Raw genomic sequence first — 22,657 nt, forward strand, 5'->3', positions numbered from 1 at the left:
GTGTGTGATTTCTCATCCTGGGTAGTTCTGGAGATCGAGTGCTGTTGTGGGAGGCAAAGGATAGGATGGATCAAGAGCTGAAAGGGCTTTTCCTTGCCTGGCAGGTTGCGTTCCATGGTGACAATGGAAAATTTTTTGGGTTGGGAGCTGTGGAAGTTGTGGTTTGGAAATGTACTGCGAGTATGTAATGAGGCACACACAGGTACTGATTAAAACTGGGCATTTGGGCTAAAAATACACATTTATCCACTGCAATGGCTTTGGACTCATCTCAGAACAGCAACAATTATGGACAGTGTTGGCTGATGAGGTTTTGGAGCCAACTTTTCCCAGGGAATCTGAGGGAAGGGACTCTGGAAGGGACCCTCTGGTCCAGGAGGAGCTTCAGAACCAAAATGTGAGGAATAAATCATCCCTTCACGTGTTGGATCAGGAATAATTTGGGTTCGCAGTGTCCATCCATCCCCAGGGACTGTCCCTTGTCATCACAACACACGTGGCTTTTTCTGGGAGCCCTTTCTCTGGGAGATTGGGTGTTTTCACCTCTTTCTGGGGAGGAATCCAAGGTTGTTGTCTCCCGGTTTGCAGCTTCCTTTTTCTGCCTCTGTTGAGGTCGGGATTGAAGGTACTTGAGATGATAATTTAGACTCAGATGTTTATTATTTCTTATCAGTTACAGTCTCACAGCAGTGAGTTTTGTAGTCTTTCATTAACAAGGCACAGAATGGTTAACTATCTCTTGGTACAAGGTCTTGTAATCCTAAACTATCCAATTAAGAAATTACACCTAAATTATTTTCACTTTTAACCCAATAACTCATCACTTGAAGTCCACACTTTGGACTTTTCTGTTCAGTTACAAAATACCACTCAAACCCATGAACAAGAAGGTAAAGAAGAACAACCTGCCTCCACCCTAAAACCTCCATCTTGCTTCATATTTATTCCTATATTCTCAAACCCCAAACTGTTCAGTTTTCCACCCTGTGATATCACACACTTCTAACTCCACACCTGTAATCCCAGTGCTATCAGTCAATTTTGGAAGCCCTTTCCACAGCCTCAGGTCAAGCGCAGTATTCTCCTGGGAGTCAGAGTCTGTCTGTACAGTAAGTCTGAAATTCTCAGCATCCAGCACTCCCAACAGTTGCCTGGCAAGTGGAGGTTTGGAATATAGTTATATCCCAAATAGTTATATAGTTATATTCCAATATAGTTATATTCCAGATAGTTATATAGTTATATCCCAGATAGTTATATAGTTATATTCCAATATAGTTATATCCCAAATAGTTATATATAGTTATATTTCAATATAGTTATATTCCAGATAGTTATATAGTTATATCCCAAATAGTTATATATAGTTATATTCCAGATAGTTATATTCCAGATAGTTAACCATTTTGTGCCTTGTTAATGAAAGCCTACAAAAGCCGTCTCACAGCCTCAGGTCAAATGCAGCACTCTCCTGGGAGTCACAGTCTGTGTGTACAAAAAGTCTGAAATTCTCAGCATCCAGAACTCCAAGAGTTGCCTGGCGAGCGGGGGGAACTCCGGGGGAATTCTGAGTCTCTTTCTTCTCTGGCCGCGTCACCCTCGGGAGCGCGGCTGACGCACGAGGGGCTCGGAGCCCGCGGGGCTCCAGCGTGGCCGCACAATCGCCCTCAGTCCAGCCTTGGGTGTGTGCCCTCAGTCCAGCCTTGGGTGTGTGTGTGTGCCCTCAGTGCAGCCTTGGGTGTGTGCCCTCAGTCCAGCCTTGGGTGTGTGTGTGTGCCCTTAGTGCAGCCTTGGGTGTGTGCCCTCAGTCCAGCCCTGTGTGTGTGTGCCCTCAGTCCAGCCCTGAGTGTGTGTGTGTGCCCTCAGTCCAGCCCTGAGTGTGTGTGTGTGTGCCCTCAGTGCAGCTTTGGGTGTGTGCCCTCAGTCCACCCCTGAGTGTGCCCTCAGTCCAGCCCTGTGTGTGTGTGTGTGCCCTCAGTGCAGCCTTGGGTGTGTGCCCTCAGTCCAGCCCTGTGTGTGTGTGCCCTCAGTGCAGCCTTGGGTGTGTGTGTGCCCTCAGTCCAGCCCTGAGTGTGCCCTCAGTCCAGCCCTGTGTGTGTGTGTGTGCCCTCAGTGCAGCCTTGGGTGTGTGCCCTCAGTCCAGCCCTGTGTGTGTGTGCCCTCAGTGCAGCCTTGGGTGTGTGTGTGCCCTCAGTCCAGCCCTGAGTGTGCCCTCAGTCCAGCCCTGTGTGTGTGTGTGTGCCCTCAGTGCAGCCTTGGGTGTGTGCCCTCAGTCCAGCCCTGTGTGTGTGTGCCCTCAGTCCAGCCCTGAGTGTGTGTGTGTGTGCCCTCAGTCCAGCCCTGAGTGTGCCCTCAGTCCAGCCCTGTGTGTGTGTGTGCCCTCAGTGCAGCCTTGGGTGTGTGTGTGCCCTCAGTCCAGCCTTGGGTGTGTGTGTGCCCTCAGTCCAGCCTTGGGTGTGTGTGTGCCCTCAGTGCAGCCTTGGGTGTGTGTGTGCCCTCAGTCCAGCCTTGGGTGTGTGCCCTCAGTGCAGCCTTGGGTGTGTGTGTGCCCTCAGTCCAGCCTTGGGTGTGTGCCCTCAGTGCAGCCTTGGGTGTGTGTGTGCCCTCAGTCCAGCCTTGGGTGTGTGTGCCCTCAGTCCAGCCTTGGGTGTGTGCCCTCAGTGCAGCCTTGGGTGTGTGTGTGCCCTCAGTGCAGCCTTGGGTGTGTGTGTGCCCTCAGTCCCACCCTGTGTGTGTGTGCCCTCAGTGCAGCCTTGGGTGTGTGTGTGTGCCCTCAGTCCTGCCCTGTGTGTGTGTGTGTGCCCTCAGTGCAGCCTTGGGTGTGTGTGTGTGCCATCTGTCCTGCCCTGTGTGTGTGCCCTCAGTCCCGCCCTGTGTGTGTGCCCTCAGTCCAGTGTGTGTGTGCCCTCAGTCCCACCCTGTGTGTGTGTGTGCCCTCAGTGCAACCATGACCATGTGCCCTCATCCCTGCCCTGTGTGTGTGCCCTCAGTCCTGCCCTGCGTGTGTGTGTCCTCATTCCGGCTGCTCCCTCCCAGGGCTGCTCCTTCCCAGTTGCTCCGTCCTGGCTGCTCCCTCCCGGGGCTGCTCCCTCCCGGTTGCTCCTTCCCGGGGCTCCCTCCCGGTATCAATCGGGCCATTCACGGGTGCAGGGCCCGGCGTGACGTCCGTGGCAGCGCTGACACACGTGGGGTCGTGCCCCGCTGCTGAAATGTCACAGTTCCGGCCCTGGCGTTGCTCCGGGGAGGGAGAGCTTTGTTCCAGCCCTGGCTGCTGTGGGATGTGTTGGATTATGCATGCATTCACTCTGTGAACTTTCTATCGAGCTTTAAAAATGCCCTACAAATTCATTTCCCTTAGGGAAGAAGGGACTTTGCTCAGCTTCCATGTGCGTCTCTCTGGCGTTGGGCACCGTCAGTCCTGGGTTGATCCCTCTTTTTCCAGGGTTTAGATGCTGCAGCTAAGGAAGAGGATGGAGCTTTGTCCTCAGCTTTGTTTTGCAGAGCTGGAGGTGGCACAAACTGCCACCATTTGAGCTCCTGGGCATTCATATCCTTAATTTTTTTGTAAGGGAAATCCCCACAGATTTGAGGACTGTTGGCAGGTTGGTGCTCTGTTGAGTGGTGTAAAGTTAATCCTGGGCCATCCCTCGGTCCTTGTGAGTTCTCTGTGCTGAATGAGGGCTGGGAATGCTCCCTGGAACACAGGGAATGCTCCCTGGAACACAGGGAATTCTACCAGGAACATGGGGATCACTCCTGGAACATGGGGATCACTCCTGGAACACAGGGAATGCTCCCTGGAACACAGGGAATTCTACCAGGAACATGGGGATCACTCCTGGAACACAGGGAATGCTCCTTGGAACATGGGGATCACTCCTGGAATGTGGGGATCACTCCTGGAATACAGAGAATTTTCCCTGGAACCCAGGGAATGCTCTCAGGAACACAGGGAATGCTCTCTGAAACATGGGGATCACTCCCAGGAACACAGGGATCATTCCCAGGGACACAGGGAATGCTCCCTGGAACACAGGGAATGCTCTCTGGAACATGGGGATCACTCCTGTAACACAGGGATCATTCCCAGGAACACAGGGAATGCTCCCAGGAACACAGGGAATGCTCCCTGGAACCCAGGGAATGCTCTCTGAAACATGGGGATCACTCCTGTAACACAGGGTTCATTCCCAGGAACACAGGGAATGCTCCCAGGAACACAGGGATCACTCCCAAGAGCCCAGTGATGACCCTTGTACCAACACATGAAAGCTGTTCCAGAGGGCTCCTGCTGGTGACAGAGCCTGGATTAACCCCCCCAAATTCCCAATTCCTGCACCCAGGCAGTGAGGCAGCTCTGCCTTTCTAGCCTTGCATGGACAGCTGGGATGTTTTTGCAGTCTCAGCTGAACTCCACGGCTTCCTTTAGGCTTTGGATTGGGGCATTCTCATCCCCCTCTTCCTCATGTGCAATCCAGTGATTCCCTTGGCCATCCCTCCTTCAAAGAATAAAGGGAGTGGAGTGCTGGATTTTAGTGCCCTGAGTGCCCCATTTTTGGTTTATGAAGTGTTTCTTAAGGTTCCTGAGACTGCATCAAACCAAACCTCATAACCAGACTCCCAAACATCCCCTGCTCCAGTTTCCCACTCTCCCCCAGGTGAATTCCCACAGGAAAAGGGGATCTTTTTGTCTCTCCCAGAGGATGAGAGGCTAGATGGGTTTGCACAGCCTCAAAAGTGGGGTTGTTGATTATTCCCAGTGTTTTCCATGTTATGGATTTGCACGGGTTGTTGGTTATTCCCAGTGTTTTCCCTGTTATGGATTTGCTCAGGTTGTTGGTTATTCCCAATGTTTTCTGTTTTATGAATTTGCAGAGGCTGTTGGTTATTCCCAGTGTTTTCCATGTCATGGATTTGCTCAGGTTGTTGGGTATTCCCAATGTTTTCTGTTCTATGGATTTGCACAGGTTGTTGGTTATTCCTGGTGTTTTCCTGTTACAGATTTGCACAAGTTGTTGGTTATTCCCAGTGTTTTCCCTGTCATGGATTTGCACGGGTTGTCGGTTATTCCCAATGTTTTCCACGCTATGGATTTGCTCAGGTTGTCGGTTATTCCTGGTGTCTTCTGTGTTAAGGATTTGCACAGGTTGTTGGTTATTCCCAGTGTTTTCCCTGTCATGGATTTGCTCACGTTGTTGGTTATTCCTGGTGTTTTCTGTTTTATGGATTTGCAGAGGCTGTTGGTTATTCCCAATGTTTTCCACGCTATGGATTTGCAGAGGTTGTTGGTTATTCCCAATGTTTTCCACATTATGAATTTGCACAGGTTATTCCCAGTGTTTTCCATGTTATGGATTTGCTCAGGTTGTTGGTTATTCCCAATGTTTTCTGTGTTAAGGATTTGCACAGGTTGTTGGGTATTCCCAATGTTTTCCACATTATGAATTTGCACAGGTTATTCCCAGTGTTTTCCATGTTATGGATTTGCTCAGTTGTTGGTTATTCCTGGTGTTTTCCCTGCTGTGGATTTGCAGAGGTCGATGGTTATTCCCAGTATTTTCCGTGTTTTGGAGCTGTGTCCATGCTGGGCAGGTGCAATCCAAACCCAGCCCCAGGCTCTGTTTTCCTCCCTCTGAATCAATATTGATGTTTTTTGGCCGATGGCACCGCTCCCCCTTCCCTGCAGGTTTCAGTGATACTGGGATCAGGAGATGAGCATGGGATAAAGTTACCTGGGATGAAGCAAGTGGATACCAGAGCAGTGAGTGAGGCTCCCAAACACCTCCCTGTCACCTGTGCAAGGTGCTTTGCACATCCCAAAGTTTTTATCATGGTGAAACTGGAGCGCCAGCCGGGCATTTCCCGGGGTGGAGCAGCTGGGAAGAGCCACCTGCCACCTCCCCTGCCACCATCACAGGCCTCAGAGTGGTTATTCCTGAATTGTTCATTTTTCCACCTGTTTTGTCCAGGTAGCTCCAACCCAGTGCTTTGGTTGAGCCACAACCGTGTTTCACAACCGTGCTTAAAATGGATATTTTTGTAGCATAGTCAGGGCCTAAAACAGCCCTGCAAAATTCTGCTCGCCCACGCGCCTGGCGTGAGTAATTTTCTTTTGATGGGTGAGTAAAATATCATTATTTTTTTCATGCTCCTCTTGGAATGGGTGGGAGAGAGGATTCTGACATTATTTTTGATTTGCTTAACACTGACACCGCGCCTGGCTCTGTGCAGGATGCAGAGGGACCCGTTCCCAGGAGCTCATCCCTCCACTGCCAAACTTCAGGAAGGTGCCTTGTTTTCCCTGGCCTGACCTAAAATCCAGAAAATCGATGTTTACACCTCTTTTTTTGCCTCTTTTTACACCTCTCTTTCCCTTCTCCCCCGCTGCAGCGGCTCACCCTGACATCCCTGCGTGCCTTAAAGCAAGTTCCCAAGGATGGGGCTGAAATCCAAAATCCAGGTGGGAGCGCTCACCTGGTCCATGCCGAGGGATCCCATCCCCACATCCCTCCTCTCTCTCCCCACCCTGTGACCTCCCCTCTCATCTCCTCGAGGAGAGCACCCAAACGGGGATTTGGCGCAGAGTCTCCCTCGACAGAAGCTGTTTGTGATCCGTTGGAATAAATTTTTTTTCCCTTTTTTTTTTTTTTCTCTTCTTTTTTATTTTTTTTTTTAATTTTTTTTTTTTGCCTCGGTGCTGTGTTTGGAGCGGTTGCCATGAGTTCCCGGGAGGGGGGGAGCGGGGTGGGACGGTGCCTGCGGTTTCCATGGACACGCCTGGAGCACAGCGAGGAGGCATCCGGGAGATTCACGCCTAACCTGAGCCTGCCCTCCTCCCTGCCTCACCTGGGCACGGCTGCCATCCCCTCCTGGCCGGGAATTTGGCTGGTTTTAGGGAGCCCAATCCAGGTTTCCAGGATTTTGGTGTGCAGTATTCCCTCTCCTTGTGCAGGCTGGCATGAGACTCGGGAATGCTGCTCAGCAAAGGTCTCTCAGCTTCCTTTGAACTTTCTATCATGGAAAATGGAAAAGTCCTTCCTTAACACCTCCATCCCTCAGGGAAGCTTCACCCAAGCAGACAGGGAGGAGAAGCTCAACCAAGTTCACTCCGTAGCAGAGTGGGAAAGTGAAGGTTCACATCCTTCCTGGAGTGCTCCCGACTTTCCTGTTGGAAGTGTTTGCAGGAACACTTTGATCTTTCTGGGATAGCAGCTGATCCCATGGCCAGGCAGCTTTTCTGACCAGGCAGCTTCTCTGGATGCAGCTGAATCCATTCCCAACCCAGCAGCTTCCAAAGGGAAAGGCTCAGGGAAGGGACCCAATTTCTGTGATAGCTTTGGCATGATTTTTGTCTGCACAGAGCATCAGGTGTAAAGGGATGGCTTTGTAGGATCCCTCATCATCCCATGTGCCAAAATCCTTGGGAAAACCAGGCTTGGAGGGTCAGGGTCACCCTGGCAGCGCGGGAGGCTGGGTGTCATCCTCCTGCCTGCAGGCACTGAGAGGTTTCTTTCCGGTGAAGGAATTGAGATTTTTGGTGGAAATTCAAAGAGTGAGAAGCTCTGGCGGGCATCCAGGCTATGCTGGCGCTTGGGGTTTCAATGAGAGAGAGAGGGAAAGGGAAAAAAATCCCTGAAACTTTGCACGGGAAGCGGGCACTTCCCACAAAACGGGGATTTAGTCGCTGGTCTGGCAGTGGTACCAGTACAAACCAGTTTTGGCCACCAGTTCATACCAAAGTGGGACCTGTGGGTCCCCTGCAAATGCCACTCGTGCCCACCTGGGGCAGGAATATTGAATTCAGAGGCTCAGTGTCACTTTTCCCAAATTCATTAACATCCAAACTGCCCCAGCCTCTGCTGTCCCCATCCCTGCCTGTCCATCCATCTGTCCATCCTTCCCTCCCTTCCCAGTCCCTGCCTGGCAGCTCAGCATCCCCAGGGAGAGCATTTTATCAACTGTGGGTGAAAATATTTGCTGTTTATCCCTTGCTTATCTGCCAAGGGTCTTCTGGGGCCTGATTAGGGGTGGCAAAGCCGTGTTGAGCTGGAATGAGCTGGGAAAAAGAATCACATCCCACAGGGAATTTATCCCCTGGGCAGGCTCTGAGCTCCATCCCAGCTCCCCACAGCCAGGGGTGATGCCAAGGTTTGATGTCCACCCTAGGAAAGGACCATTCCTCCCTAATTTAGCAAGGATTGAGTGATTCCTGCTGGCAATTCCTGCCTTCCAGGAATGCTGGAGAGTGGGAGCTCCGTGTTTTAAGCTGCAGCTCCCCTCAGACCTCATGGAGCTGTATCCCCCCCCTGCCTGGGAGGTTTGTTTCCAACTCTCCTGTGCATCCAGAGGAGAATTAACTGCTTTGGTGTGTGTGGCCCTGCGTTTGCACATGGAAAAGCCAAGTAAATAGATGAGATTGCTGGGGAAACTTCAGAGAAAATCAGCCACAGCTTCTCCCACCTTCCCCTCCCTGGGGTTCCTGAGCATCCCCGAGTAGAGCTCGCAGGATTCTCTCCACCCACACTTTTTTTCCTTACTTTAAGCTCTTCCCACCCTCTCCCTGCAGTGTTTCACCCTCCTCCCTCCCCCCTGAACCCTGCTGCTTTCCCAAACTCCAGGTGCCCTCGCAGGGAGGGGGCTGTGAGGGGCCGGGGTGCTCCCCCGGCCCCGCGGGCTGGGAACGCTCCGGCTGTGACTCAGCGCGCTCGGCTCTTCAGGAACGGGATTTCAAGGGATTTCACACCCCAAACACAACCCCAGCTTTCTCTCGCTCAGCAGAAACGAGACATCAGGAAAAAAAAAAAAAAAAAAAAAAAAAGAACAAGCACCGATTCTGGTTTTTCTTTGGTGTTTATAGAGCCAGGCTCAGCTTTGAAGGTACCAGGGAGATCCGTGGAATTCGTGGCAGTGATGGATATGGATCCACCTCCCCTCAGTTTGTTTGTATTATCCCCATCATGCATTTTCTAACCTCTTAATTTTGAAGCAAATGGTTGTGATGTTGCTGTCTCAGCTGCACTTTGTCCCCCCCACAATTTTGCAGGCAGGGACACAACTCCCAGAGGGACAAAACTTCGGTGCCAGCAGCAGTTTTGAGGCGTGGGGTGAATCCATTTGGTTTAAAAGCTCCAATAAAATCCATACCTTTCATCTTTTTTTTTCTTCCTTCTTTCTTTCCTGCTCATCCATCTTCCCCCCCCACCCTCCCAGAGAACCATATTAAAAGGCAGTGATTTAAAAACCAGGAAAATTATGTAAAATTGTAAAATAGAACAAAAACCTCCAATAATTGAGGAACAGACCTGACTTGCACAGGGTTATTTTTTTAGAGGTTTTACTGAGACAGACATAATTACCAAGTGGCATCACGATGCTGATAGAGATATTTACTGCTGCACTGGGGATTTGCAGAGCTCCACTGACTTCCCTTTGTTTCTGGGAGAAGAAAAGGGATTTTTGGGGTTCCTTGGTGGGGTGAGGATGGGGAATGGGATGAGCAGCACCCCCTGTGCTCCCGCTGCCTTCCCTTCCCAGTTCTGATCCCCAACCAATGGCTTTTCCTACCCCACATCCCTCTTGGTACCAAATTCCCTGGATTGAACCATTTTTCCAGTGGACAACACCACTTTGGGATGTTCTCTGTGCCCCCCAGAGGGGCAGGTTGTGCACAAGTAATTCTTTAATCACGTTTTTAATTGTCCTTTCCCACTAGGAACCAACCTGGCTCCAGCTCCTTGCTTGTCCCCGCCCTGCCAGAGAGTGGCAAACTGGTTTGAAGTGGGATAACACTCCCCTGAGTAAAATCCTCTTTTTTTTTTTATCCTTTCACCACCAAGCTGGTGCCATCACTTCCAAAAACATCAAGTGACAGCACCTGGCTGTGGATGGCAGGCGGGATGTGCCTCATTTTGGTTTATATTTGACCCACAGAGGAAAACACAAAGGAAAAAAATCCATATATTTTTGTTTTCTTCCTGTAAGGCACCACACCCCCAGTTATTGACAGGGAAATTATACAGCAGAGTGGTGTTTGTTTATAAAAGAAGGGTGATTCACACTGCCACAGGAGCTGGAAAGGGTTAAACCCAAAATTACACCGGTCCTGGTGGAGAACCATAAACAGGAAGTTCTCCCGAAAAAAAATTTAAATTTAAACCTGGTGACTCAGGTTGGCTCCAGAGCTGCTCAGGGAGGGTCACAGGGGGTGCAGCCCTGGATTATTCCCGGTGGGTAATTACAGCCTTGGTTTGAAAACAACGGGAAAAGTGGGAAGAGCAAGGTTTGGAGTTTGGATAATCAGGTTTTTTTGCTTCATCCTGCCCCTTCTCCCACTGCAAATTCCTTCTCCTGTTGCACACAGTTGGATTTTGCAGCAGGTTACACTGATAAAAATATTTCCTGGGGGTCAAGCTGTTGGATGGAGCAGTACTGGGGGCTTGGACGTGGAGCTGGTGGGAAGCAAATGGAAAACCAGCAGTGGGAAAAGCCAGACTGGGAGGCAGCAGCACAGTCCCAAAATCCGTGGTTTTATCTCAAATTTTGTGTAGCAGCATAAGAGTTTGGGCTGGTCCAGTCCAAATTCTCAGGAGGGGACTCAGACACTTTCCCAGAAGCTCCTGGTGCAGATTTGGGATGGGAAGTTGGAAGTGGAAGATTCCATTGGAATGGAACAGGATGAAGCTGAGCTGTAGGTGAAACATCTTTGGCAAAAAACACTTTAATGTCATTATGACCTCAATTTTTTCTATTTATTTAAAGCATCACAACCCAGAAAGCACTGGGAGATTTTGGCTGAGATGCTTTAACCAAGCAGCACCTCTTTAACTTAATTAAATCCATTGACAACAGCAGTTGAATTCCTGGATTTTCATTATACTGATAGGTGAAAGAAATCCAATTATTTTCAGGCTGCCTGCGTGGTTGCTCCCAGCTGACCCAGCCACCCTTACATATGTTGTGTAATTTATTTAGAGTACTCTTCTCATTCAGGTAACCCAGATTTTCCTGGGAATTAGGGATTTTAAGAATGAAGGCTGTGCTGGCAGGTGAGCCTCTCCTCCAGCTGTTGGAGCAGAGGAATCCTTTGAAGCAGCTCTCAGCTCCAGACACCGGCTTGTTACTTTTTTTAATATCCTCTTTCTAAATATTTACAGGCTTTGTTTGGGATTTTTTTGTTTAGTATTATTTTATCCTCCCCAGCAGATTTGGTTTGAAACAGAGTGAGCTCTTCAGCTGCTTGTGGAGCATCCTTGCCTTGCTTTGGGGTGCAGGGAGGTTGCATGGGGCTGACCTCAGGGGTGGCACTGGCTCTGGGACAATCAAAGTGACCCACAAGGACCATCCAGCCCTGCACAGACACCCCAAAATCCCACCCTGGCCATCCCTGAGAGTGTTGTCCAAATGCTCCTGGAGCTCTGGCAGCCCCCATTCCCTGGAGAGCTGTCCCAGTGCTTATTCCAGCCTTTGGGGGAAGAATCTTTCCCTAAAATCCAACCTGGCTCTGCCTCGGTGCAGCTCCAGCCGTTCCCTGGGTACTGTCACAGAGCAGAGATCAGAGAGCTGCCCCTCTGGAATGCTGAGAAGGCTCCCCACAGTCTCTCCCAGCCTTTCCCTCTCTGGGGGATGCACAGCCCTGGGATGAGGGGCCTGGGACACCCCCGGCTGCCCCCCAAAGCCGCCCCCAGCCCCGTGCCCAGCACCAGCGCTGCTCACACGTTCCCTTCTCCTCTCTCTTTTCCAGGATCCCGTTCAAGATCGGGCAGCCCAAGAAACAGATTGTACCCAAGACAGTGAGTAAACCAGTTCCCCCTTTTTAGCTCCAGCCTTGGATCATGTGGCTGATGAGTCAAGCCAGCACTTTGACTCGTCCCATTTTGCAGCGTGTGGGAGGGAGCTGGAGCAGCAGAACCTGTTGCCGCGTGTGACCAGCGCTCGGCTCCTCGTGCGAGGAGCGAGGGGGAGCCCCATGCAGGCAGAATATTTTGGTTTGGGATCTGTTGAAATTATAATTTTTTTAAATTTTTTTTTTTTTTTTTGGGAGGGGTGTGTGTGTGTGTGTGCGGGGTAGGGGAAAAGAGCTCTCTTGGTCTGGCACAGTTTTCCTCGGAGATGGCTGAACGGGTTTGCTTCCTTCCTTCCTTCCTTCCTTCTTTCAGCAATGGCTTGTTTGTTCATCCTTTCGGAGCAGATGGAGGAGGAGGAGTGGTTCAGATCGCTGAATATAACTGTTTCCAAAGAAAGGCTTATAAGCTGAGATGCTTAGTGCTCGGGCGTGAATTAATTTGTGCTGCACAGCATTTGCTTTAAAAGCAAATTAAAAAAGCATTTTGTATTCCCGTGGATTTGAGGCTCCTACCCCAAGTGCTGCTGCTTGCAGCTGGCTGTGGTATTTTCCCTTCTTAAGCAGCTTGGCTTTGCATTTGTCCCATGCCAAAAAAAAGCTGTGGAACCTCCCAGGAGCTGGCCCTGAAAACTCACCTGGATACCTGCTCTAAAAAGGGAGCCCTGAGAGGCAGCGTGGGGCAGAGCTTGTCCCTCTGGTGGCACTAGTGCCCTAATCCCCTGCACAGACTGACATCCCTGATCCTTCCTCTCCGGGACACCCAGCTAATTCCACAGGATGCGTGGGCACCCGTGTTTGTGGGGCAGTTTCTCCTTGGGACATGACATTTTCCCTGGAGGCAGAGGGCTAATCCCACCACTCCCTTCAAGCCTTGATTGTCATGTTTTATTTTAAAGGATTTGGTGGTTGTCTGCTGCCGTGGAGCAGCAATTTTCTGTAACAGCTCCAAACTGTCAGTACAGAATTTAAGCCAGGCAAGCAACGAAGGCGAGGACTGGTAAAATTCCTCCGTGGTTTTCCTGTGTTTTCAGCTGCCCTTTTCCAGGGGCTGGTGATCCACCAGCAAGGTGCTGCTGCCTGTGATCCCTCAGGTGAGGCAGCCCAGCCTCAGCCCTTCACAGCTCTCCCAGGTCGTGTCAGGAGCCCCCACATTCCTTGCTCTATAATATTTTGCTTTTCCCAGTGCTCCCAACACCGATGTCCTTCCAGGCTGGGGCAAGAACCAACTGCTCTGCAGTTCTGGGTGTCTTGGCCAGCTCTGCTGGGCATCTCCAGCCCACCCATTCTCACATCCCAGTTTAATACATTCCATTTCCTTGCTGTTTCCCTCCCCTTTTAGAGGTTTTTTCTCCCCTAAAATCAGCCATCTCTGTGCTCAGGCTCCCTGCAGATGAGTGGTGGCACCTCTGAGATCTTCCCTTCCCTGGAGCTGCTGGAATGTGCTGTTCTGAAGCAGTTGGCAGCCTTTGCTTATATATACATGTGTGTGTATTAAATAGAACAGCTCAGAATATCCGGCAGGCAGAGGTTCATTCAGCACCCAGAGCCTTTCCAGGCCTTTTCCTTTTCCTTCCTTCCTTCCTCAGCTCCCTAGGAACAAGGAACAAGATTCAGTGTCAACAAAGTTGATTTCTAAAAGGCTTCCACTTGCCCTGGAATGATGATGATGATGATGGTGGTGGTGGTGGTGTTGCTCTCCAGGCACCAGATACAGGGAGAGCAGAAAACAGGAAGCCCAAAACCTTGGAACTTCACACCCAGTGTAGAGTGCAGCTCTTCAAAGCAGAACAAACGGCAGGAAACCACGGATATCCCCCAGGATCAGGCATTCCATGTGCAGTGCTGTGCAAGGGATGGGGCTGCTTTGAGCTGCAGGCCCCCAAATTTACCTCCCAGTTGCAGGCTGAGCCACTCCATCTGTGCAGGCGTTGGGGAACAGCAGCAGCAGCCAAGGGCTGGGATGTTCCAGATGTTGGGCTGCAGGAAGTGGGAAGGTGTGGCATCTCCAGGGCTGCATCCCAAGCCCATCAGAAGGGAAGTGGTTGTGGGTAGAGGATCTCCCACTCACAGAGACCCGACCACAAAAGAGGAGGTGAGGGGGAAGGATAAAAAAAAAAAGCAGCATTTGTTAGGATGTAACTTCTTTGGCTCTCCGTGAGGCCTGGGACTGGAATCAGGAGAGGGGGGTGGCTTTGCCGAGAGGCTCAGCGAGCCAGAGAGGCTTTTTTGTTGTCTCAGTGCTGGGGCTGGTGTCAGATCTAGGCCGGGAGTAGTCCTGAAAAGCAATTTGCCTGGGCTGCCGAGGAATTAGTCATGACTCCCTGTGCCCACTCGCCTGTGATCCTTTGCAGAAGGGCACGGTGTCAGCCACAGTTTAGCTCTTGAGGGAGAAGGAAACCCCGGTAGAAAATATCAGCTGGTGAACTGAGGTGATCTCCCCCTCCCCAGACATGGCTGTGCTTTGTTTCCACCTTAACCTGGGCAAATCCAATTCCAGACAGCATAATCTCTCCCCTCCTCTTCCCTGAAAAGAGCAGCTGTCAGCGGGCTCTGGGAGCCGGGTGGGAGGATCTAATGCTCCGAGAGGCCCTGCTGTCAGCAGGGCCACGGGCCCACAGCCCAATTAAACTAATGCCCAGTGATAGGAGTTAAACCTGTTAGAATTATATCTCTCCATGTTTATTGCTCAGCCACGAAGCCTCTTATGGCAGAGATGTTCTTCCCTCCCTCGGGACAGCTCCGCTCCCAGCAGAGGCTGCGCTGCCGTCGGAGCTGTCTCGTCTGCCCAGCTCTCCTGCAGCTGCAGCTGAAGTTCACCTGTGTCCCCCCAGGTTGTTCCCTGCCCTTCACTGGGTCTGGGATGATCCAAGCAGGCAGGAGCTGGGGAGCAGAGCCAGCCCTGCATCCCCCAGTGAGGTTTTATCCCACCTCCCTCCCTGTTTCCCTCGGCCCTGCTCTGGCCTGGGCTGACTCAGACCACTCGCCCTCCTCCTCCTCCTTGCTGGCCTGAGTCAGCTTGGCAGGGAGTGGAGACCTGAGCTGCCAAACCTCCTTTCCTTGACTCATCCCAGCAGCTCTGCCTTCCCCAGGGATGTCGGACAGAGGAGCTCCGTGAGCAGCAGGATTCCACTGCAGCACCTTTCCATTGGGCTCCACCAGCGAGCTGGAGATCCCAAAACAGTGGAGTAAATGTCATGGGAATGGTGGGGTGAATTCAAGTGATGCCAGTTAAATAGTTTTGCTCATTTTCCTTCAATCTTTTCTGGCCAAAGTGGTCTCTGCAGTTGGGAGGTGCCTCCTTTTTCCCTTTGCCACTTTTCTGGGAAGCTTTCTTGCGGGATGGGGATGTGGAGATCTTGCTGGGTGGAGTCTGTGACATCCCAGATCCACCTGCTCTCTGCAGCTCTGGCTCAGAATATTCACCCATGGGACTTACCTTGAAATTCTTGATGGGATGGCAGAAGCTTGGCAGAAAATCTTCGTTCTAATTTCTATGGGTTTCACTTTTATTTGGAGAAGAGGAAGAAGGAAACACTTCCCTCTTCTTCCCAAGATCCATAACGATGCTGAGACCACTGGAAGATGCAGAAATCAGCTCATCTTCCTCCTCTAGGAAAAAACATGAACCCCAGGGGGATAGGAAGGTTCCTCACAGTCGCTCATTTCCATCTCTTTGTAGTGTTGGCTTCAGTCTTGCTCCATTGCCTCATAACCAGGGTGGTGATGATGATCCTGCCCTTCAAGCAGGAGAGATCTGATCACAGGTGGGAGGCCCAGTGTTTGCAAACAAAAAAAAAGAACTGGGTGAAGGAGAGAACGTTGTTTTATTTCAAAGCTTTCGAGAGCTCGTCGCTCTTGATGTAGATTTAAATAAAAACCCCGAGACGAGCGATTTTTGCATTACCCAGCCCCTGTGCCTGGAAGAAAAAAAAAAAAAAAAAACGTTCAATACAGAAAGTGTGGTTTGATTTGGAGTTTTCAGAAAGAGGCTGCAGAGCAGTGGGATTATTTTAATAATACGGAAACTTCCCTTCAGGATATTGTAATTTTCTTGCCTGTACTTCTTGTTCTCGTTACTCTTAACGTGATAATCCTCTCCACAGCCTCTGTCGGCTGCGTGTGACCGTGGAGAGCTGCTGGGAGTGGGAATTACTGTGTGCTCTGCAAAATGTTCCCAGCTTGTCCTCCTTGCAGGGCTCTGCCTGTGACTCTGCTGGGTGGGAGCACGTGAGAGCAGCTTTTCCCTCTGTTTTTGTGGGATACCCAGGCTCCAGCCATGGCTGGGAGGCTCCCTGAGCTCGCAGACTGTGGGGACTGGGAGCCAGTTGCTGCCTGTGGGCGTGAAAAATAAGAGCAATCCTTGGGCAGCTGTCTCAGAGAGATGGGGCTGGGTATGTGAGTCAGGCTGGGCAGCTGAAGTGTGTCTGTGTGGAGTCACCTCGAGCCCATGTGGATCCTGCTCTGGCACTGGGGTGGGGGCTTGGGGGAGCTCGGGAGGTTTGGGGGGTTCACAGCACCCAGAGGGATGCAGGGTGGGGAGGTTTTGTCTCTATGGAATGAATGCCAAAGTCCCCGAATGATTTGGGTGGGAAAGGAGCGTTAAACTCATCTTGTTCCACCCCCTGCCATGGGCAGGGACACCTTCCACTATCCCAGGGTGCTCCAAGCTGGCCTTGGACACTTCCAGGGATGGAGCAGCCACAGCTTCCTTAGGAATTCTATCCCACCCTCACAGCCAGGAATTCCTTCCCAAAATCCCATCCATCCCTGCCCTTTGGCAATGGGAGCCATTCCCTGTGTCCTGTCCCTCCATGCCTTGTCCCCAGTCCCTCTCCAGCTCTCCTGGAGCCCCTTCAGGCCCTGCAAGCTGCTCCATATCTGTTAAGGCACGCTGCCTTTTGCTTATATTGCACAGAAACAGGCAAATCTGACAGCAAAAAAGGGCCAGAAACCCTGAATATTCACAGGTATTCCACAGCCAAAGCTTTTGGAGGAATTGGTTGCTGAGCAGATCCTCCTAACCACAGAGAGGCAACAATAAGGGAACGACACCCCCAGCCTTTCAAAGGGGGGCACAGTTTTGAGTCGTGCCTGACCCTGTGTGGTTTGCAACCAAAACAATTCACACCTAAGGCCTATTTATAGAGTGCAATAGTCCCTGGATATTTTAGCAGCCGGAACAGGCACGGGGATGGAGGGTGAGCTTTACTATGTGCTGGTTACCTGACCTGCAGGGCGCCAGCTGCCGCGGATTTCTGCGCTCCCCGAACGCCAGGCACAAGTCGTGTGAGCTGCCCCCACACTGCTCCCTGGCTGTTCTCTCCAGCACCCAATTTTAGCAGCACGAAAAGGGAGCTGGAGCTCCTGGGAGGGTTTTTTGGAGCAGAGGGATGGGAGGGGGGGAGAGAGCCCAGCTCGCATCCCCCGGATGGTGGGAGCGGATGGTGAGGACAGCTGGGCGCTGGGATGGGGCTGGAATGTGGCTGGGCACTGCCTGCCCTCAGATCAGGCTGGTGGAGTTCAAGTGCAGCCCAAAAAGATGTTTGAAGAAGGAGATTTTAAGAAAATCTCCATCTTTAACCCTCAAGCTTTTAACAGCAATTCTCCTTGAAAAGCAAACATCCCCATTAGATTGTGGTGCTGCATCAAGCCTGGGATTGAAATCTCAGGGCCAGCAGGAAGAATTGGAACAAACCTTTGGATCCTTCTAGTCCTGGCTGCTCCCAGCAATCTGCATTTCCTTAATAGCACGGGAGCTTGACAACAGAAATGAACCCAGAGCTGATCCCATGACAACAAACGCGCACGGATTTACTCTTGGCTGGTCAATTGAAATCCATTTGCTTCTCTGGTTGACGAGGTGTGGAATGAATGTTTTAAGTGTGTTAAAACAGTCAGCATGGAAAGAAAGTTCCTTAAAATATCTCCTATCACTGGAGGTTTGCTGCCAGCTAGCAAGTAGGAGGGAGCAGGCACTGAGGTAGCATCGGGAGAAGGCTGTGCTGGAGCTCAGACCTCGGAGCACAGGGTTCCCCTCCCTTTTGGAGGTGTCACAGTCCACTGGGATTGTGCTCCAGCCCAAGAATCTCATGGGAGGGAGCTGTTGTAGGGGTAAGGAGTGTGTGGAGGGGGTGAATAATGCAGAGATGGGAAGGCTCACTGGTGGTGTGGGGGGGATTTCACCATCCTGTTGAGGATGAGGAAGGAGGAAACAGCCAGCCCCACCTCAGGGTCCTTAACAGAGCAGGAGGAGCAGCTCCCCTCAGTCTTTGGGAGAGAGCACAGGTTTGTCCCCCAGCACTGAGCCATGCTGGGCTGTGACCTCCCTGTTTTTCTAGCATTTCCATTTATTCCATCAGCTCCCAGTCCATGTCCTGGAGCATGCCCTTGGCTCGAGCTGACGCGTTTGCTGCTGGCTCCAAGAGAGTCTGGAGCTCCAAATCCCCAAGACTTCCTTTACTTTTGAGGTGTAACTCCCATGAAAGCTGGAGCTTGTGCTGGGCTCAGCTCAGCATTTCCCAGGGACAGCTTTCCCTGCATGCTCCAGGCTGCCCTGCAGTCCCCTGGAGCTGATTTCCATCTCTTCTTTCCACAGGTGGAGAGAGACTTTGAAAGGGAATATGGGAAGCTGCAGCAGTGAGTATCAACCACACTGGTCAGACAGGACCTGCCGCGTGCTTCCCTCCTCCCATTGCATCTTCCCAGGGAATTTTAGCCAGGGATGCTCTTCCCAGTGAGCAAATCCCTCACTGCCCTGTAATTTCCAATTCTTCAGGGTTTCTCTAAGTGTTCAAAGGTGTCCTCAGAAGTATTTGCAATGGGGTTGCAGATTCTGGCAGATTAAAAAAAAAAAAAAAAGTGTAAAATTGCCAGAAAACTATGGGGTCCCTGTAGAGGCCAGCACCTCAGAGGACCAGGAGTGGCTTTGCCATCCTGCCTGTGTCACAGGAGCTGCAGGGATCATCTGGAAGCATTTGGCTTTACCATTTGTGCTAAGTGTGAGAACTTTCAGGAAATATGCGAACTATGAATAAGAGATCACCAACTTGAAAAGGTTAAAAACCATCTGAAAACAACCCAAAAGGGTTGAGCTGCACTGAACTTCATCAAGCCTTGCCTGGATATTTTTAACTCCCACCAGAAGCCAGCATATTCAGCCCGTAAATGATTTGTTGCACGTATGATACACTTGGGTTTCTTTCTTTCCAAGATTCCGACTTTGCCTTCTTTCTCCCATCTTTCAGATTGGAAGATCAGACCAAAAAACTTCAGAAGGATATGAAGAAAAGCACAGATGCAGATTTGGGTAAGTGACTGGAGGATACATAGACTGTGAACTTGGCCACAGAGAGATGAAGTGACTTTTCTCGAGATCACATGAGTAATGTGTGACAAGTCTGGAAAACAAATCCAGAGCTCAGTCCCACTCAGTTTGCTTAGTTACAAGGCCATCTGCGAGAGGCAGCTCAGCCCAGGGAACACAGGGAGTGCTGCGGGCTCAGTCCCCCTCTCCTGAGCTCCTTGCCCTTGGACAAGTCCCTTTCTTTCGTCTGCCTCAGTTTCTGCCACTGAAAAAACCCAGGAGTTGTTGTTCCAGGTCTCAGATTGTCCAGGAGGAGCAGCTCCAGCTGAGCCTGTTGTGCTAGCAGCTTTTTCACCTCCTTCAGTTCTTTTTGCACCTCCCTCTCTGGAGCCCCAGAAGGTGGGATGGCTCTGGGGGGCACAGCTGGCCACAGCTGGCCATGTTTCCCGTGGGAAATGCTGACCTGGCAGCTCTCCTTTGGGAGTAACCCAGCTCATTCCCTCAGTGCCTGCCTGTTTTGGCTTCCCCTCGTGGCAGTGGGCGATGGAGGAAGCAATAAACAGCTCTGCCTGCACGTTTGGGGTGACATCTGTCCTTGCAGGTGCCCTGTGCCATGTCCCAGCTCCCTTCACATCCCTCTGGTTGGAATCTGCTGTGCCCAGAGAGGATCCAGCAGAGGGGAGCTGGATTTGTTGGATGCTGGTTACTGAACCTGCAGCAAAGAGCTGTTCCAAACCCAGATGGTTTTTCCCAGCGTGTGGTTTGGAGCAGTCCCTGCCTGGCCCCCACAGCTCCAGAGCCAAGGCAGAGGCACCAGCACAAACAGGTGTGGGCTGCACTGGGCCAGCACTCATCCCGTGGGACTGGGGTCACTGCAGGGCAGGGCAGTGGGAAGGAGGCAGATTTGGGGCTTTCCATGGTCCAGCCTTTCACCTCTGTGAGTGTGAGTGTGTGTGTGTGTGTGTGTGTGTGTGTGTGTCTGTCTGTCTGTGTCTCTGTGAGTGTGTGTGTGTGTGTCTGTGTCTGTGTGAGTATGAGTGTCTGTGTGTGTGTGTCTGTGTCTCTGTGAGTGTGAGTGTGTGTGTGTGTCTGTGTGTCTGTCTGTCTGTCTGTCTGTCTGTGTCTGTGTGTGTGTGTCTGTGTCTCTGTGAGTGTGAGTGTGTGTGTGTGTCTGTCTGTCTGTCTGTCTGTGTCTGTGTGTGTGTGTCTGTGTCTGTGTCTCTGTGAGTGTGAGTGTGTGTGTGTGTGTCTGTCTGTCTGTCTGTGTCTCTGTGAGTGTGTGTGTGTGTCTCTGTGTGTGTGTGTCTGTGTGTCTGTGTGTCTGTCTGTGTCTCTGTGAGTGTGTGTGTCTGTCTCTCTGTGTCTCTGTGTGTATGTGTCTGTGTGTGTGTGTGTCTGTGTCTGTGTCTGTGTGTCTGTCTGTCTGTGTCTGTGTCTGTGTCTCTGTGTGTGTGTGGATGTTGCCTGACACAAACACAGATCCAGCCTCTCACCTGTCTGTGTGTCTGTGTGTCTGTGTGTGGATATTGCCTGACACAAACACAAATCCAGGCTCTCACCTGTGTATGTGAGTGTGTGTGTGTGTGTGTGTGTGTGTGTGTGTGTGTGTGTGTGTGTGCAAGAGTGTGTGTGAATATTGCCTGACACAAACACAAATCCAAAATCCAGGCTCACCTCTGTGTGTGTGTGTGTGGATATTGCCTGACACAAACACAGATCCAGGCTCTCACCTCTGTGTGTGTGTGTGTGTCTGTGTGTGTGAGTGTGTGTGTGTGTGTTTGTGTGTGGATATTGCCAGACACAAACTCAGATCCAGGCTCTCACCTGTGTGTCTGTGTGTGTGTGTGTATGTTTGTGTGTCTGTGTGGATATTGCCTGACACAAACTCAGATCCAGGCTCTCACCTGTGTGTGTCTGTCTGTCTGTCTGTCTGTGTGTGGATATTGCCTGACACAAACTCAGATCCAGGCTCTCACCTGTGTGTGTGTCTGTCTGTCTGTCTGTCTGTCTGTGGATATTGCCTGACACAAACTCAGATCCAGGCTCTCACCTGTGTCTGTGTGTGTGTGTGTGTGTCTATCTGTCTGTCTGTCTGTGTGTGGATATTGCCTGACACAAACTCAGATCCAGGCTCTCACCTGTGTGTGTCTGTCTGTCTGTCTGTCTGTCTGTGGATATTGCCTGACACAAACTCAGATCCAGGCTCTTCCTGTGCTCTCCCACCCTTCCCAGCACGGGCAGAGGGGTGGGAGAAGCACCAGCCACCCAGGACTCTCCAGGGTGAAATCTGCCCTTTCTGAGGACTCTGGTCATTGTCAGGGATCCTTGGTAAGTTTTTCCTTGTTAAGGATTCCCCTCCCTCCCTTGCAGTGGGCGTTGTTTATATGGAGCATTTCAAGTCCCAGAGGAGCTGTGGGAGGACTTTCTTTTTCCGTTCTGTTACATGGCAGAGTCACAAATGAGCCTTGGCCAGAGCCAGGATGATCTGATTTCTCATTTAAAGGCTTGAAATGGTGAGTGGAGGGAGAGGTTCTGCACACAGCCTGCTGAGGGAGGGCTGGAGGAGAAGGAGCTGGATCAGATCAATCCTGGCAGTGCCCATTCCCAACATCCAGCCCCAAAATCTGGTGAGGATGGCAGAGTTTTGCCCTCCTGTCTCATTCCTCCAGGCTCAGGGGGTTGGTTGGTTCTTCACTGCCTGCAAACACTCCCTGGCAAAGTGGGACTGGTGGCTTGAGTCTCCACCTTCTTCCCAAAAAGCTCAGCTCAGAGCAGGAGAATTCCTGTGCACAGAAATCCCCCAGGCAGGCTCCTCACTGCCCTACCAGCAAACAGGGAATGGGCTGATGGCAGCACTCCCTGTCCACAGCTGGACATCACTCACCCCCTTCCCCACCCTCTTTCCAGACAAAATGGGACCTTAAGAAGCAGGAGGATGTTCTTTAACTGGAGGTAAAAGCTCTCCTTTGGAATAATTGATTGGAGGCACATCTCACATGTTTAATGAGCAAACAGCAGTGCAGACCCTCCTGAAGGCCACCCTGAGGGACAGGAGATCCTTTCTCCTCCTCCTCTTCCTCCTTCTCCTCCTTGTCCTTGTCCTTCTCTCTCCTCCCTGGCCTGGCCCTCTCAGACCCCACTTTTTCAGCTCTCTCCAGGTGATCCCACTGATGCAGAGGAAATTCCTGACCCAAATTCCCCCTGAACATACCCAAACCCCCCCAATTCCCAACCTCCCAGCGTGACCCTGCCACTCCCTCCCTCCAGTTCCCTCCCAATCCTTTCCTGTCAAGGAAGATTTCATTTTTCTTCCAGCCAAAGGAGTTCTGCTGTTCTCAACTCCGTCCTGTGCTGGCACAAATCCCTGCTCAGATGTGGTCACACATATGGATTCTATCCCATCTGTTTCAAGGTTTAAATGCCCAAAGCCTTCATGTTTGGATAATAAATGGATACAGTGGCTTTGTTATCCCAGAGTGAGAGGCTTGTTCTGCACTGAGCTCCCCAGCTCT

General features: G+C 51.2%; 1 protein-coding gene across 1 annotated transcript in view; it reads left to right on the forward strand.

Moving 5' to 3' along the window:
• Nucleotides 1-22,657, forward strand: part of BIN3 (bridging integrator 3) — a 50,986-nt gene that overhangs the window by 4,196 nt on the left and 24,133 nt on the right. Inside the window, exons 2-4 of the mRNA XM_054650657.2 lie at nt 11,741-11,789; nt 18,438-18,478; nt 19,087-19,148. Coding sequence (XP_054506632.1) covers nt 11,741-11,789; nt 18,438-18,478; nt 19,087-19,148 — 152 coding nt within the window. The remainder of the gene's footprint in view (nt 1-11,740; nt 11,790-18,437; nt 18,479-19,086; nt 19,149-22,657) is intronic.

This window comes from Agelaius phoeniceus, chromosome 30 (assembly GCF_051311805.1).
Source record: "Agelaius phoeniceus isolate bAgePho1 chromosome 30, bAgePho1.hap1, whole genome shotgun sequence".
NCBI classification, from domain to species: domain Eukaryota; kingdom Metazoa; phylum Chordata; class Aves; order Passeriformes; family Icteridae; genus Agelaius; species Agelaius phoeniceus.